This window comes from Artemia franciscana, chromosome 1 (assembly GCF_032884065.1).
Source record: "Artemia franciscana chromosome 1, ASM3288406v1, whole genome shotgun sequence".
Classification (NCBI taxonomy): Eukaryota; Metazoa; Arthropoda; class Branchiopoda; order Anostraca; family Artemiidae; genus Artemia; species Artemia franciscana.
Window position 1 is genome coordinate 4,886,178 of NC_088863.1, and position 18,852 is coordinate 4,905,029.

General features: G+C 34.4%; 1 protein-coding gene across 1 annotated transcript in view; it reads left to right on the plus strand.

Annotated features, from left to right (window-relative positions):
- Positions 1-18,852, plus strand: part of LOC136024776 (lachesin-like) — a 43,074-nt gene that overhangs the window by 17,035 nt on the left and 7,187 nt on the right. Inside the window, exons 5-6 of the mRNA XM_065700234.1 lie at positions 7,755-7,894; positions 10,553-10,684. Coding sequence (XP_065556306.1) covers positions 7,755-7,894; positions 10,553-10,677 — 265 coding nt within the window. The 3' untranslated portion in view covers positions 10,678-10,684. The remainder of the gene's footprint in view (positions 1-7,754; positions 7,895-10,552; positions 10,685-18,852) is intronic.

Sequence of the window (18,852 nt, forward strand, 5' to 3'; positions counted from 1 at the left end):
GTTTTGCATAGTATGCATCGTGCAGTTTAGTGCCACCTATGGTTTCACTATGCAACAATTTAGATGGCTGTTTGCCATTTTGTTTTGTGCTTGACGTGGCTATTTTTTCAAAAGATTAAAATTGGCTACTGATGTTCATCTTCCTTATGTTCTAAGTATGGTTGTTTTAAAATCCGTCTATTTAATAGCTTATTCGCCTTTATTCTCTTTCTTCCTTCAAAGAGTTACAGCTCTATAGTTATCTCCGACTATACATTTTCCCATGTGATGAATTAGTATGTCATACTATGGTGACACGCTTATTGATATGGTATGTTAACAAGTTGTCGTCTTGAAATTAATCTATCTTATGTTCTAACTCTCATTTATTTAAGATCAATATTAGCTTGTTCGTTTTTCCTTTTTTTATACATTTCGCAGCTTCCTTCCGTTGAACTTCAGCAGCAGAATTTCTTGTGTTGGTTGGTTTAATATTTCTTCTTTTTTTTTTTTTCTTATGTCACGTTTTTACAAAAAAGAAAAAAAAGCACAGACGTTGAACACTAGTTTACCTAAAACTTGAAATAAAACTTATAATTTATCCTCTCCTCCCTTCCAGATTGACGCCACTGAATATGTCACATAGTTTCCTATAGGAACTGCATTACAGTTTTACATATGCTGGTCTTTTCTTTTTCTTTTTATATCAGTAGAAGTGTAACGATTAGAAGTGTAGAAGTGTACATTTAAATACAGAAATTACACTAAAGAGAATAATTTATTTTTTTTAATCCTTTCAAGAATTAGAGGTGAAATTATAAATCAGCGATGCTTTATATTGTCAATGCACCTTCATCTTTCCATTTCCGCTATTGTGTGGAGGTGGTCTCTTTCAGTGGTTAACAAATTTATCAATAATATAAATAGAACTAATAAATAATATACAGTTCAACCTGCCCTTTAGCAGAATTTTAAGGGACCTTGACCAATTTCCCCAGTCCTTAGGTAATCCTTATAAAGCATATTAAACCAATCAACCCCATATATGAACACGTATATAAATGTATATACGAGCTAAATGCAAAAGTGCAGTATTTGCATTTTTCGAAAAATATTGTGTTATTGTTTAGTGTTTCGTTTCATTTCGGAATTGTATTTAAGTGCAGTCTTTTCGTAAGCCTTATTATTTTTCAATTATTTTGATGGTTCTATAATCCTAGTTCTGTAATTTGTGAAGCTTCTAGTTACTCTAGACATTACCCCCGACTAATATAGATATCACCCCCGACTAATATAGACATTACCCCCGACTAATATAGACATTACCCTGGACTAAAATGGACATAGCCCCCCACTAATATAGACATTACCTCCGACTACTATAGACATTACCCTGACTAATATATACATTACCCCCGACTAATATAGACATTACCCACGACTAATATAGACATTATCCCCGACTAATATAGACATTACCCCCAACTAATATAGACATTACCCCCTTACTAATATAATTGAAGAATAAATTGAAAATAATAACAATATAATTGAAAATAATAATAATATAATTGAAAATAATGTAATTGAAGAACTCGATTATTTCTTCAATTAATTGACCCGTCTCTTTTCTTCAATGAGAAATAGAAGGTAAAGTAGATGGAGAACGCCTTCAGAAGCAGTTATTGCTAGCGGTTCTTCGCCTTTGTCTTCATTATCATCGTCATATATCATTATATCGTCTTCCTAAGGTATATCATGTGGGGTAGGAATATCGGATTCTTAACACCATGACGTAATCTTCAAATTCGACAAATTTTGAATTGCTTGTGGACGTTGATGTACTAGATGCTGCTGGGATCATTGAACCACCTGATATGATACTGATCAAACAGTTCGTGGTAACAAACTGTAGTAAGGAGCGACCCGGCTCAATAGTAACCGAAACTCTAAAAAACGGAATTTTTATAACAAAAGTTACATCAAAAGAATTGCATTTTGATGCTGATTTTAAATACATAAGTTTTGTTAAGTTTAGACTTACCCATCAAAAGTTACGAGCCTGAGAAAATTTGCCTTATGTTAGAAAATAGGGGGAAATATTCCTTAGAAGTCATTGCATCTTAACGAAAGTCACACCATCAGATTCAGCGTATTAGAGAACCATACAGTAGAAGTTTCAAGCATCTATCTACAAAAATGTGGAATTTTGCATTTTTTGCCACAAGATAGATCACGAATGCGTGTTTATTTGTTTGTTTTGTTTGTTTTTTGTCCTTTTTTCCCAGGGATGATCGTATTGACCCATTGATCCTAGAATGTCGTGTGAGGGCTCATTCTAACGGAAATGAAAAGTTCTAGTGTCCTTTTTTAAGTGACCAAAAAAATTGGACGGCACCTAGGCCCCCTTTTACGCTCATTTTTTCCCAAAGTCACTGGATCAAAATTTTGAGATAGCCATTTATTCAGCATAGTCGCAAAACCTAATAACTATGTCTTTGGGGACGACTTGCTCCTCCACAGTCTCCGTGGGAGGGGCTGCAAGTTACAAACTTTGACCAGTGTTTACACATAGTAATGGTTACTGGGAAGTGTACAGACGCTTTCAGGGGATTTTTTGGTTGGGGGGAGGGGGTTATGCGATGGGATCTTTCCATGGAGGAATTTGTTATGGAGGAAGAAAATTTCCATGGAGGGGGTGCAGGATTGTTTAGCATTTTTTTAAAGAACAATGAAAAAATAAATATGAAAAAGTTTTTTCAACTGAGAGTAAGGAGCAGCATTAAAACTTAACTCGAACAGAAATTATTGCGCATATGAGGGGTTTACCTCCTCTTAATACCTCGCTCTTTACGCTAGAGTAACTTTATTAATTTCAACTATTTATTCTACGGCCTTTGTGATTCAGGGGTCATTCTTAAGGAATTGGGACAAAATTCAAGCGAGGTATTGACGAGGTGGTGAACCCCCTCATATACATATTAAAACAGACGAATCTAGAAGTTCGTTGCGTAAGCTAATTCGTAAGTTACGTATATTTTTACTAATAAAAACGTTCGGAAAAATTAAAAGTTCTAGTTGCTTTTTTAAATAACCAAAAAATTGGAGGGTAACTATGCCTACTCCCCCGCTCTTTTTTTCTCAAAATCGTCCGATCAAAACTATGAGAATGCCATTTAGCCATAAAAATAAATTAATATGCAAATTTCGTCTTAATTATTCATGTGCCGAGAGCCAAAATCAAAACATGCCTTAATTTAAAAACGTTCAGAAATTAAATAAAACTAGACCTACGTTGCCTGGGCAACGTGAAGTGTTGTGGCAACCTTTGTTCGGCTTTGCCGATTAAAGTGTTGCGAGAGCAACACTTTGGTTTTGTTTCTTCGCTATCGGTTAAATGCTGAAGTTGTCAAAATTATCAAAGCTTTCAAAACGGCATATTCAAAGAAGAACACAATCAGTAATCACATGATCAAATTCTTCAGCGTTGAAAAAACAACAGCAAAAGAATATCGGAAAAAGGGACTAAATTGAGTTTGCAGCCAGTTGAACTTTATCCTTTTCAATCGTAGACATCGTGACGGATGGAAACTTGGAAAATTATCTTATATAATCAAGTTGGTATTATAAAGCTATCCGTAACTTTTCAGGATCAAATACCATAGATGTGCACCAATTTGCACAAATTTGTAGCCCCTCATGAACCTCCTCTAGCAACCCATTCTTGCTTACAAGTCCCTCTTCCGTGAGAGACAAAGAATAACACAATCAGTAATCAGATGATCAAAGGCTATTCCTCAGGGTTGAAAAAAAAAAAAAATATTGGAAGAAGGGACTAAATTGACTTTGCAGCCAGTTGAACTTTATCCTTTGCACACCATAGGCTCTGGCTCGAGGACAAGCAAAAACCATCCTTTTTGGCCCCAGGCAAGAGTCGTACGGAGCTTTCCAAAATATAATGTCATATTCATCAATCCGGCCCGAGGTCCACACTAACAGCCGATTATTACTTACTAGGCCCCTAAATGTCACTTTGCAGCCGGTTGAACTTTATCCTTTTCAATCGTAGACATCGTGACGGATGGAAACTTGGAACATTATCTTATGTAATCTAGTTGGTATTATAAAGCTATCTGTAACTTTTCAGGATCAAAATACCATCAGGGACCCATAAATTTCCTGTAATGACTCGCCATCCAGGATCGCTTATTATTGGATGGCGAGTCATTACAGGAAATTTATGGGTCCCTGATTCCATAGATGTGTACCAATTTGCACAAATTTGTAGCCCCTCGTGAGCCTCCTCTAGCAACCGATTCTTACTTACAAGTCCCTCTCCCGGGATATACATCCAAGTTCACCGGAAACAAATAATGGGTACACCAACTAGCAAAAGTTCCAAACCCCTTGTCGCTGAAGTCTTTGTAGCCTAACAGCCGATTATTACTTACAACTCCCCTACATGTCTTACAATCGGGAACCAAGTTGTTCTTACCATCAATTACACCAGAAACAGATAATAGGTACACCAATCAGCAAAAGTTGCAAACCCCTCATTGCCAAAGATGATTATAAGCTAATAATCGACTGTTGCTTGGAAGTCCCCTACATATCTCACAATTGGTATCGGCCTATTTTTGGTTCAAGTGTGTACCTTACCACTGAAGTTGTCAACCCCTTGAAACTTTCAAACTGGTGTATGTCATGAAGGAATTTTTGTAACAAAAAATGGATGACACATACTTTGATCAGCTCATCAAGGTCTATCGATTGTCATTGAAAAAAAAATTCTATCTGTCTTAGTTCAAAAGTTGACTTTTTTGCCGGAGGCCAACTTTCTAACACCACCACTTAGAAAGGAGCAAAGGATAAGCTCTAATTTCTTTAGCAATGAGAGAACTTTTAAAGTTTAAGAGGTATATCTGATACCATTTCTCTATTGCAATCCCAAGTTGAAAAAAAAGAATGGTAAAGTCAGCTGAAATCACGAACAGAAATGGCTAGAAACAATAGATGGCAGCACTTTCGGACCCGTGGGAAAATCGCACTTTTTTGTTTCTGTAAATTTTTCTATTTATCACTCAAAGAAGATATATTGGCTGTGGGGCCGGGGAACTACCGCATATATTTAACACTTATAGATTTTAGTCCATCTTCAATTTGAAACTGGTGCCTGCCTGCTTGCCTGCTAGAACGGAGCTTTCCACTCGAAAGCAGAAACATGGTTTGATGAAACGAAAGCTTGGCTGCACAACTTCAGATACTCCTCTCTGACATAGGCTATATAACTCCACTTCAATTCGCACACCATAGGCTCTGGCTCGAGGACAAGCAAAAACCATTCTTTTTGGCCCCAGGCAAGAGTTCTACGGAGCTTTCCAAAATGTAATGTCATATTCATCAATCCGGCCTGAGGTCCACACTTTCCGTAAAAACCGCACAGGTTAGACCCTTACCAGTTTCCAGGAATAACCTGAGATCGGCGGCATAGGAAAAAAAAACAACAAAAAAAACCGGGACAAAACCAAAGTGTTGCTCTCGCAACACAAAAAAACAATTTTTTTAACTGAAAGTAAGGAGCGATATTAAAACTTAAAACGAACAGAAATTACTCCATATATAAAAGGGCTGTTCCCTCCTCAACGCCCCGCTCTTTACGCTAACGTTTTTTACTGTTTTAAAAAGTAGGGTTGAGAGAAAGAGTCACACTTTAGCGTAAAGAGCGGGGCATTGAGGAGGGAACAGCCCTTTTTATATACGGAGTAATTTCTGTTCGTTTTAAGTTTTAATATCGCTCCTTACTTTCAGTTAAAAAAAACTTGTTTTTTTTTATGTAATAATGATAATGACAGGAAAAGACTGCACTAATCTTTTTGGTCAGTTAAAAAGAGCATTAGAACTCCTGAAGAATAAAAAAAAAACACGCATCCGTGATCTTTCTTCTGACAAAAAAAAAAGATGAAATTTCAAATTTTGGAGATAGCATGAAACCTCTACTGTAGGGTTTTGTGAATGACAGTAAATAGTACTCTGGCTGGGCCAGAAGCAAGAAGTAAATTGCACGAATTGTAAGAAACAATAGGGGAACTTTCATCTTGAGAACATAATGAGAGGGAGCAGACGGAATCAAATCTGCGATTAATGTGCCTTTTAAATCGCATCATCAGTGCTTCCACTATTTCAGAAAGAAAAATGGATTCTTTAAGATCACCCCAAAAATTAACCTTAAAAAAAAATCAACAATTCGTATTTCTAGTTAACATTTGTATATTTGTGGGCTTGAATTTTTGGAGTAATAACGGAAAACCTGTTTTGTTTTTGTTGTTTTTTTTTGGGGGGGGGGCTGTAAATCAATCGAATCATCTATTTAAAAAAACTTGATTCAAGGTAATTTTTAACGTTGTCTTAAATTAACGATTTTTACTCTGTGTTGACGTTCGTGTATTGACGGAGGTGGAATTTTGGGGAGGTATCGGAGGACCTGTTTTTTTATGAAGCTCAAATTCAATAGAATAAAAACCTATGTTAAGAGGAAGAGAGTTCGCTAACAAGCCAAGTAGATCCACTTACGAAACGCATGCCTTTATGTTTAAATCTATCTTGTCAGATTTTAAGCCCAAATCCCGTCATTTGGTTTGATCGCCGGTCAATGAGTATTTAGATCTTCAACTGTAGTTAACTACAGTTGAAGTTACAGTTATGTCAAGTACTTTAACCTCCGCCATCTTTAGCTAGACAGTGTTACTCTGAACAATCGCCTTGGATTTCTTGTTTATTTATTTATTTTTTTTTAAGTTACGAAATGAAATTTCAAGAATAATCAATAATGCAGGGTTCATTCTTCTTGTGGTTGAAAGACTCGAAGACTGGACGAAACTCAAATGTAAAAGGTAATGAAATAATGGGACAAAAAAAGGATAAAGAGTAATGAGGTTCCATAAAAAGGATAATTTTTTATTTTAAGAAATTTTGATTTGATTTTAGCCGTTGAATTTGGATTAGGATTTAAACTTACAGGTGTTTACTATGATACTTCCATGAAAATATTGCTGTAATGTAATTAAGTTGTTTCTGAGAGACTCAATTCTATCTGGAATTCTTGATTCGAAATTGATAAGTTCAGCAGACTTCTGAATAGTAGAGGTTTAAGTTTAAGGTATAAGGTATAAGTTTTAGGTATAAGTTAAGTATATAAGGTATAAGTTAAGGTATAAGTTCAGCAGACTTCTGAATAGTAGAGGACACATACTCGTGTGTCCTAGCAAGCAGATAAAAATATTTTCATATCCCAATCTTGATAATTCGAAGAGGCATTCAGTCTGTGTTTATAATTTCATCGGGAACCACCTATTGTAAATAAGGCAGATGCTTTTTTCCTCATTCTCATCTTCTTAACTTTAAAGGAATAGTTTGGGGTAGAAAAATTATTGTCTCGCCACACAACCAGATCTGTTAAAACGGTTGTACACAGCCAATTTTTTAGGAGTAAAATATATTTTTAAAGGAGATGATTCTAATGCCCAAACTCGAATTTGTTTTCTGACCTAATATTCATGCTATTTTTGAATTTTTCTTCTGACCTAATATTCATGTTACTTTCGCTTCTTTTTTCACCGAAATTTCACTTTAATTTCTTATTTTTCTCAAAATTTTCATGGTGAATTCTGAGGAATCCTTAGGGGAAGCATTAACCCACTGTTTTAGCGTGGCCGTCTACTTTTTTGTATTTGACTTGTTCTAGTATTCAATAAGTGTTAATTCATGTATCATTTTAGAATTTCCCAATTTGCTACTGCGGACGAATATACTGACACAACGCTTCGAATCCTTTCGGTCGAAAAACGTCAATTTGGGATGTATCAATGCAGAGCTGCTAATAAGCTTGGAATTGCAGAGGCGGAGGTAGAACTGTTCGGTAAGGATCACGGTGGTTTTCTTAAAAACCATCATTCTTAGCAGCTCAGGGATCATCAGGCTGCAATTTTTTATACCAATGTTGGAATGATGTATGTCCAGATGTTTTTTTCGTAAAAATAATAGTTGTAGCAATGGTTCAGCATAGGCTGAGTACTTAGGCAGGGTTTGCTATTCGCCATTTGGGACTGAGTGTCTGAATGCGCTTCAGGTGAGTATTAAGGCAGCCAAACATCAGCAGCAATTTAAAAATTTATTGAAGAAATATTGCAAATTATTGAAAAAAACTTGGTTCTTACAAATAAATTGAAGAAATATTTTCTGGGAGCAGCGGATCAGTAACCGTAGTTAATTTTTCTTTTTTATATACGGCAGATTTTAAGCTGGAGTTTTTTAGTTGCATTTTTGGATGGTGAATTGTTCTGTTTTTTTTTTTACTTCAATTCAATGAATGTGATTGAACCTTTGTCTCGAAAGAAATCGCATTCACCGTGGTTTTATGCTGCTTTACACACATATTGTGTGTTTGTGGGGTTTACAAAAAAATATTTTGAAAAATGTATCAAAAATTTGTTTGTATTCATTTTTATGAGTCGGACAAACATTCCAAGGGGGGAGGGGGTTCAAACCTCTAATCCCTCCCCTGGATACGACCTTGATCAGGTCGTATCCACGACCTGTGGATACGGCCAACATTTTAACCTTAAGAAGAATCCTAATCCATTACTTTAGATTTTATACAAGTTTTTTTTTTTTATTTGTACAAAAAAATTGGTTCTTAACAAAAAAAAGTGAATAATTTGTTAATGTTGTTTCGTAGTTCTCATATATCGCTTAGTAGTTTGGCTTGACACAAGCTCACCTTCTAAAGTCTTTGTACGGTAACAATTGAATTAATTCCTCAAGTGAGTAATTCTATGTACGGTAATATACAAGTTAAATCTCCAAATTAATGGTTCTATGTAAGGTACTAGTTAAGTTAATTTTTCATTCAACAACTCTATATATACGGTAATAGTTAAGCCTTTAAAAAAGTAACTGTACGGTAATAGTTAAGTTAAATTTTCAACTTAATATTAAATCTTCTAATTAATCCAGACAAAGAATTTATTGCTTTCCTTTGTGGCTTTTTGTGTTATAAAATTTCTTTTCTTTGTCTTTTCGTTATCTTTCCTATATTTTCAACTATCAGCTCTTTTTTTCGCAAAATCAGTTTTTGTTTCTTAGGGCTTAAAATACACCCTCTCCCTCGTGATATCTGTAACATTTCCTACGAAATCTTCGACAAGTTCTGACATGGGGGCAAAACAGTTTTTCTGTGATCCTCCCAAAAGAGTATGTTAGGTTTTTTTTATGCCTTTAACCCTTTTCCTGCTGGCTATAGATCAGATTTACTATGATTATATTATATTTTGTATTTTGATTTTTATATGTTAGATTGAATTTTTAAGATACTGCTTTGTCGTTTTTACTTTCTATCAATATTAGCCCCAAGAGGTTTATCATGTCTGACTTTGCCCTTATTGAAAAATTATTGATGGAGTCACATGTAACAGTTTTTATTTTATTTTATTTTTTATTTCACCTTTTTTGTAACATACGTTGGTAATTATCTAAAAAAAAGGCGAGTTCTGTATGTAAAAATTTAGTAATATAAATTTCCAATTTGAGGAGATATAGGATGGCCTTAGCTTTTTTACCTATGTCGAATACCAGACTCAAGGTCCTGTTGGTTCCGGCATAAAACATAACCACACACCTAAGCCTGTATAATACGGGATGATTGATGTCTTTAGTAAAGCTGCCGTGCTAAGTAGTTGGCTTTCGGATATTAGAAAAAATAAGCTTCTTCCTTTCTATTGTCTTGAAATAATATTTTTCATAGTTAGTGCTTATCTTCTTTCTTTCTTCTATGATTTATCCCGCTATGTAGATATATGTTATTAGTGGGTTATAAATAAAATAATAATAACACCTGACGTACAAGAAATCAAAGGGTCAAATGTGTGTAATATCTAAGTTCTGCCATTTAAGTATAAAAAGAAAAATTAAAGAAAGTGTAAACCAGCATTTAGCTTTTTTTCAGAATGTATTTTATTTAGTAAGTTTTAGGTGAATTTTTGGAATTATATGAAAGTTAGACTTTTCAGTGACCTTGAAATTCAGGGGCCTGATTATTCGAGGCTTTGGCTCAGGCAAACGGTTGTATCGCAGTTGTCTATCAACGAATTCTACAAATTTTTTTAGGACTTGTTTCTCTTCCTTGTTCATAGGTATTTGCAGAAATTTCTCTGGAGCCTGGTAACATTTCCTAGGTGAGGGATGGAAATTTTAAAAAGGTCTGTGTTTGATTTCCAAAAAATTTCCAGTATTTTTTCTAATATAAAGTTTGCACATTGGTGGTTTTCTTAGGGAATAAACTACCGGTCTGAATCTCCCCCCCCCCCCCCTCATTCCTCTTGAATTTCCATAAAAAAAAGGATTCTTCAGAGCCATTGCTCGCACATAGGGTGTCAAATCAACTTTTTAGTTACTGGGCCTTTTTTATAGGGACAATATAGCAAGCTTATTGTCCAACTCTGCTGCGGCTGGGATCGAACCCTGACCCCAGTATTAACCTAAGATGCATGGCTTTCAATTTGTTTTTTGTGTATTCTAGAGACCTCTATCCCTATTTGCCCGCCAGCATGTGGCCAAGTCAACTATTCTAGTGGAGCCAGCTCGAATGATATGGCCTTCCTCATTGGATTAGTTTTGATTATGATTAATGTGGTCAGAAGATAGTGCATGAGTAAGTTTTCTTTTCTTTTTGTTTACCTTCTTTTGCTCATTTTCTCTTGAAAAGTGTCTTCCTTTTATAATAATATTTATAAACAAATTGTGTTTGTCGTTTTTTTGTTGTATTTAGTGTGAATTGTTTATTTTTGGCTTCTGCATGTTTTGATTTTTGTTGCAAATCATCTTCAGTTGTTTAATCTTGGTCATAATTAAAGCCAAGGCCAGTTTTAGGGAGCCCTTTACCCTAGACGAGATCTAGAACGATCTCTCTCTTCTGTGCTCAGGATTGGTTTTTTAAAAATATTTATTATAGTGGCGTAAAATCGGTGGATACCTGAAACTAAATGTTATTATATTAATGTGTATGAAATTGCATTATATATATATATATATATATATATATATATATATATATATATATATATATATATATATATATATATATATATATATATATATATATATATATATATATATATATATATATATCATATTAATTCCATCTAATTTGTGAAACTTTACGGTGTATTCTAACCAACGTTCAGAATTTTTCAGATTTAATAAAATTAAAATTAAAAGGCTTCTCGCTTAGGAATGTTTTTCTTTTTATCCTTTTTTTTTTCTTTCTTTTCTTGAAGGTGATACCCAAATAATACAGAATTCATTAACTAGAGACGTTGAAGCGCTAGAGACGCTGGAAAAGAAGATATGATTATGTTTCCCTTCTTAATATAAAGAATTCAATTTAAAAGAAAAACTTCTAAATAACTAAGCTCTGTCTTTTTGAAGAGTCAAAATTTTTAGAATCTTGTTAAACTAATTTTTTTTAAATTGCACTCGAAAATTTCTGATTTTATCGTATATTTTAGTTATTCAGCAAATAATTTTATTTAATTATGGTTTTGTAAACTGTTACATGAAAATTGTCAATATTGGATAAAATTCGATTATATTTTTGAATTTTGTGTAACCCTATTAACAATCTTTAAAAATTTGAAACGAAAAATTATTCAAAAGAAAACTTGTCCACAAACAACAGACCTGTGATTGCATGGGCGAGTTGAGTCCCTTGATTTATCCCTTGAGTCAAAGTATATTTTAAATATATTTCGTAATGTTAGTTACCAACTTTATTTCATATGAAGAAACATTATGCGTTGGATCTTTGTTAACTAAATTCAATCTTATGTGGTAACATTCTCGTCCAGTTCATTTACATCTTCTTTTTTCACTCTATTACTAAAGACAGTGAAAATTAAATCATTATTTGCATAGCTGGAAACTTACGCAATTGTATATTTATTAAAATTAGAAAAAATCAGAATTAAATTCTTAATAAAAAAGACTTCCATCTGCAGTAATGCAGTTTTTGTGATTGCGGGTGCCAAATTAAAAAAAGAAAAAATTGGATGAAAAATCAGCTAAAAATATGTGGCACTGAGCAGCTTATAAAGGTTTAGTTGTCTTTGGGAATCAACAGATTGTTTATGTTTAAATATTATGGGCGAAAAGCGTTGTCACAAGTTATGTTTTTTTCATTGTTGTTGTGGCAACACTGAAGGAATGTCAGTGTTGACGAAACTGCAGAAGATTTCTTAGTAATTTGTTGTTGTTCATGCAGAAAGGTAGTTGTCTCTACTAATCTAAGTTGATTAAATGAAATAGGGGAGGGAAATGAAAATGTTAACATAAACTATTCGTTTTTTGGTAATTTAATAAAATAAAAAGACAACAGAAACGTCTATATAGTTGACCTCCACCCACTCTACTCTGTAATTATTGGTTTTGATCCTGATAGATCATAACTTGTTAAGACTGGTCAAACACAGCTTTTCGGCTAATTTAAACCACTTTGATTGTTCAATATAGTGTTTGTAGATAATATGCTTCTTCCGTCGATACATTTGTTGTGTGGTGGGGTGCAGCTTATTCTAGACGTGTGCAGCCCTCCCCCGAAAATTCCAATTTTCCTTATTCAGGTTATCAATATTTTGCCCCATCCTCTGAAATAATTCCTGTGTACGTGTCTGAGTCTACCAAAGAAACAGAAAAAAATAGAAACTGAATTCTAAAAAACTTCCTGTTCAGAGCTCACTGTTAGCCCAAATCTATGCTTTTCTAGATTCACTCTACCTTAAAAGGGACGAATAGGATAAATTGCAGGAATCTGGCGTCTGTTCATTTTCTTTTCTCTTATGGGCAACATCAGTCCCTTTGTCCCTTTTTTAAAATTTTTGAAAAATCATGAGCCAATTATGGTTAAAATACTAAGGACATCAAAACATTAACATTTTTGTCCCATGGGCCCATCATACCTGCCATATTCATACCTGAAAATGGCATTTAGAGATTCTCTTTCGGTTGTTTCAAAATCATGAAGTTTTTAAAAAATATCAGATTTTCGTCAGCGCTGCCAAGTTGGATCTTAAATATAATAAGCAGAGGTAGTTTAATATATAATAGCGCATTTCGTCCGTAAAAACTCAAACATTAACAATGTGTTAACTCACAAAGAATTCTATACCTTCATACGTACCTCTTACTCCTTCTACCTTCATTCTTACCTTCATAATTCTCCATACTTCTATACCTTCATAATTCTATACCTACATGCTTCTATACCTTCATAATTCTATACCTCCATAATTCTATACCTTCATAATTTCTATGCCTTCATGATTCTATACCTTAATATTTCTATACCTTCACAATTCTTGACCTTCGTAAGAAAGCTACACCTTCTTAAGCTGCTTTGTCCATAATCGTTTTGCTGTTTTTTGCTGTCCCCCCCCCGCATTTCTTTTTCTTTGAATTTGGCTCCCGTTACTGCCAAAAACTGTATAATTGCATATAGAGGTCTTTTTCATTCAAAATTTAATTCCCGATTTCTTTAATTTTTAAAACATATACAGTTGCATAATACAGTTAACATAATACATAAGCATAATGCATAACATAATAGCATAATACATAACATAAAAGCATAATACATGAATACTCTTGGTATAAGATACTCAAGCATAATACTCTTGGTACTTTACAAAATCCAGTTTCAACTTATTACAAAAAGAATACTCACTAACATACTTAATAAATAGACTAGTAGAAGGGATACTTTTTGTTTTTAATTAATTTACTGAAAATTAAATGTTCAGTATAACTGATCGACCGCTACTGGATACCATTAGGTATTACTGCCTATCGAACTAAACAAAGGAATTGTCAAGTGTCCTTGTTTGTTTTTGAAATGTTAGAAAACACCATAATACTAATTAGAGGCAATTATGATAAATGAATCCATAAAAAGTAGACGCCATTAATTAGAAAATATGGTCTACCTGACTCAATGCTTTTGTCAGTTTTTTGCTGTTGATGCATTCCTTTTCTGATACTTTTTGAATTTTAATGCGCAATTAAACAGGTCTTCCAGCAAGGAAGACAAATAACTAGTATGTGTCATCTGATCAAATGAAAAAGGACAGGTTTTAAATGACTAACATGTGAATTTTTGTAGAAGAATAACTGAGAGATAAATAATACCTTTAAGTCTTCTTTGTCTGGAGAAAAATCTTAAGGGAAGCCCAATGTGACAAGGGCGCCATTGAACAAAATCTTAGGGTGAAGGAGGGCAATGTGACAAAGGGGCCAATAATTGACCAAATTGGCATATTTATTCCAATAAAGAGTGAAAAAACGGGGAAAGGGTGCTAGAAAAAATCTTGGGGGGGCCTCTGGATCCGCCAGTAAACTTGATCTGGATCTTGCAGCAGCATCAGGCGTTTATTCATCAGCATCACCTGATCATAAAATTACTCTATTATATGCATTTTAAATGCATGTGTTATATGGGAATTTGTTCTACCTTAACCTCCCCAGACTCTCATCATGAATTCAATTCACGCTCCTGTTAAAGTCACGAATAAATCTTACTTATTTTTCACCCTCCTCCTCTCCCTCTTGAACCCCTTTTTCTGGCCTGGTTCACAGTGCCAGGCACGTGAGTATTTTTTTCGGGGTGCTAATACTAGAAAAAAAAATATATTTGATAACTGGAATAGAAGTACCGAGAAATTCAGGAAGATACTTATGTATTATAGCGATCACACCAAGAAGTGAAGTTGGGTTAATAATAATGAAAAGTGGCAAAATCTGATGAAAATACAGTGCTTTAGTGACAAAATTATGGAAACGACGGGAGAAAATTATGGAAAGCAGGCCGCCAAGAGCGCATTATTTTAGTACCTAACCTAACCACTTCTATATATTAAATATTTAATTAAAATATACCAGAATCGTAGTTTATTTTCCTCAGGCTAAACTGATTATCTCCGAGCGGACACAGGAAACTGGTTTCTTTACAGATCAAGAACTAAGTTTGGTTGCTATATCTTACAAGTACCTTCAGGAAATTTTGGATTTTGAGGTGGGCTGTTTCGAGGCCCCCTTCCCAGCGTACGTCACTATCCTGAGTATACGCTATTTTTCTGGCCCTTGATAGACTCGTGCTTTGACCCCCCCCCCCCCTCCTCTGTTTGAATTTTTTCGAACTTTCTAAATACTTTTGAAGGATGTTTATCCTATGAGTGTCTTAAGATATTAAGGGAAAGATTTATCCCCAAATCCACTGCACAAGGTAAGAGAAACACAATATCTCCAACAATAAAAACAATGTTTTCACATTTTGTATTTTATATCATTCGAGGACTATTAGAAGTCCTAGGCTTCGGTGTCCTTGTGACTGCTAATTTGTGGCAAATGAATATTGTGTCATAGTCATAACAAATTAGTGTTTGGAGTTAGAGTTGATGGAATCAAATGCCTTAAACCACTACGGAAATATAGCTATAGACAAGAGGGTATCCAGGGGGAGGTACGGGTTTTGACTCCCCCTCCAAGTTATTTTAGGGGGGGGGTGACTCGTTAAAATGTAACATAATGCATATAAACAGATTGTTAATGCCTTTTTAAAAGTTGTTTGTACCTTCCCTCTCCCCCTCCCCCCAAAAAAAGTCCTGGCAATGGCCATGACTATGATATAGCTAGCATAAATCTTACAGGGTAGAAAACTTAAAAGGTGTAATTAGAGCCCCCTTTTGCAATGAAGCAGGAGCAGGTTCTATTACTAGAGGTTTGCAAGGTGGTACTAGCTTTTCTTACAATTAGAGGATCCCATATCTCACTTATTTTTAGTTCACCATGGCCTCTATTTGGGCCATAGTGTTTTTTGGCAATCTCTATGGATTCTCTGATCTTTCGTTTAGTATCTTAGGGAACACGAGACATGTGAGTTGTTTGACAAAAAGACGTTACAATAATGGTCATGATTTAGTGGACAAGGGCAAAAAGAGTATCCGTCAACGTATCTATAGACTGTCTATCAACAAGTGAAAATGACATAATTTAATCTTTAAAAATAGGGAAGATTTTTATTTCTTTCAAACTTCATTATAAGTTCAATAACAGGGTCTTTTGATTAAAATTTTGAGCAACAATACTAGCTCATCTTCTGAATGTGAGCTGTATCAGTAGTTTTTGTAGTAAAGGTCCTTAGATTTGTTTGCATGAACTTACTAAACAGGTGTAACCCATAATCCGTACATCATGGGGTTGTCCTCTATCCGAAACTGTCCCCAAAAACGTAAACTTTGAAGCCACATACTTCAAGGAGCTTATCCCTAACAGAAACAAGTCAATCAGCCTAGATCTTGCCAAGATAAAACTTTTTTTGTTGCAAATACTTTGTTTTTATCTTGGATGGTAAGAAAAATATTGCATCGATTTCACTCACCATGTTCTTGTAGGATATATCCTGCAAAATAATAATGATCGACATATTAGTTTTAGCGCAAATCGAATTTACATAAGCCTGACAACAGACATGTCTGTTTCACGCAGAAATCTGTTTAGTATAGAGGTAACATTTTCGAGAAAACCTGAATAAGACTGTAAACAAAGTTGGAGTGTAGTAAGAATACAGCTTTGCCTGTACGCGTGCTGAATTTCATGATCACCTTACTTTAGATTTTGACCAAAGGTACTAGAATGCAAGGCCATATCCAGGGGGAGTTAGTGGTTTCACCCCCCCCCCCGAAATGTTTGTTTGACTCGTAAAAACGTAACAAAAATTGATATAGAGATTTGTTATGTGTTTTTTTGTGTACCCCCCCCCCCCTCCCCGAAAAAATCCTGCATACGGCCCTGCTAGAATGCTACAGATCCCAAAAAAGCTATTTTATGCGATCTTTTTGCGTTTTTTTTTTTTTTTTTTTTTTTTTTTTTTTTTTTTTTTTTTTTTTTTTTTTTTTTTTTTTTTTTTTTTTTTTTTTTGTGGACAGAAAACACTTTATGGGAGAAGAACAGCAGAAAGACTCTTGTAAAAAGAACTGGACAATGAATCCTGGAAAGCACTCAGCCTAAGAGGAACTTCAATTACCTCAGACATCTAAATGTAAATTTACCATAGAGTCCAGTAATTCGTTTTGGTTCATCTCTTTGGGGCGCATTTTCAAAGCTAAATGACGCCACTCTCATAGCTGAGAATGACGAGGCACAAACCTTGTCGAAATTATTTCTTGTAAATCATATCGTAAATACTGACTTTCTTTCGCTAAGTTGAGCTTAAACACCTTTTTCATTAAGACGTATTTCACTTTTTAATGCATAGGCAAGGTGATCATACAATTCAACGCACGTACAGCCAAAAAAAGTTAAAAAGTAATTATAATTACAATGATAAAATAAATGTTAAGGGATAAACATAGTTACAAAGTTAAATCAATTATTAAAATGCGAAACAAAATAGGGAACGAAAGAGTTTTTGTACCTCATTGTCAACATTTGGGGACACAAGTCAAGTTGAGTATTTGGATATTTTTTAATGCATAGGCAAGGTGATCATACAATTCAACGCACGTACAGCCAAAAAAAGTTAAAAAGTAATTATAATTACAATGATAAAATAAATATTAAGGGATAAACATAGTTACAAAGTTAAATCAATTATTAAAATGCGAAACAAAATAGGGAACGAAAGAGTTTTTGTAGCTCATTGTCAACATTTGGGGACACAAGTCAAGTTGAGTATTTGGATATTTTTTAATGCATAGGCAAGGTGATCATACAATTCAACGCACGTACAGCCAAAGATCTTTTGTTACTTAACACCAACTATAGTTACAATTTCATTAGAAAACCCAGCACGATTTAAATTTCTCGTGAGCATAAGGCTTTTCAGAATTATAATTATATTTCCCATGGAATATTTGGCATTCTATTGTTCTTCTCTCTTGTAAGGCCAAGGTGTACTTTGCACACAAAGAAAAGACACATGGAGATTATGGTATCTATTGTTAGGTTACTAGAATTAGATGATAGATCTTTATACCATTTGAAGACAAATTATGTATTTGTTTATAAACGCTAAAGCTTGACTTTTCGCTCCATTCTTGAAGGACAACTGTTCAAAGACGCGAGTAATGAGATTGGGATAAGGAATAATACTGTAAAGTACTATAAAACTTCAGCATGAAATGCTTGAAGTTTTGGAGGAGTAGCCCCCTAATATACGGAATATTTTCTGTGTTTTTTTTTTTTTTTCAATACCGCTTTTCACTTTCGTTTGGTTCATTTTAATATAATATCCAAAGTTTACCTAACTACGAGGAGGGCTACCACCTTCCTGCTCAACTTGGCATCCAAACAGCGTTTAAAAAGTGATGATTCCGAAATTTTCTAAATTTTACCTCATCGTAAATTGAAAAACAAGGCCGTATCTCGAGGGGGGTATGGGGTTTTAATTCGTTGAAATGTCTGTCCGACTCTTAAAAAGGTTACAAAATCCATATAAACAAACTGTTGGTACTTTTTTAACGTTTTTTATATTATCCCCCCCCCCCTTTGAAACAAAAATCTTGGATACGGCCCTGGTGAGCAAAATTTAAAAGTGTACTTCAATATAGAAAATGCTTCATTTCAACCGTCACGTGTCGAATGTGATTGTGTTGTGTGTTATTTTGTATCCCCATCATCTCAAGGACGCTATTAAATAAATAAAAAAAAATTTTACTGCAAGTAAGGATCGACATTAAAACTTAAAACAAACGGAAATTATTCCGTGTATGAAAGTGGTTGTCCCCTCCTCAACGCCCCGCTCTTTACGCTAAGGTTTGACTCTTTCTAACA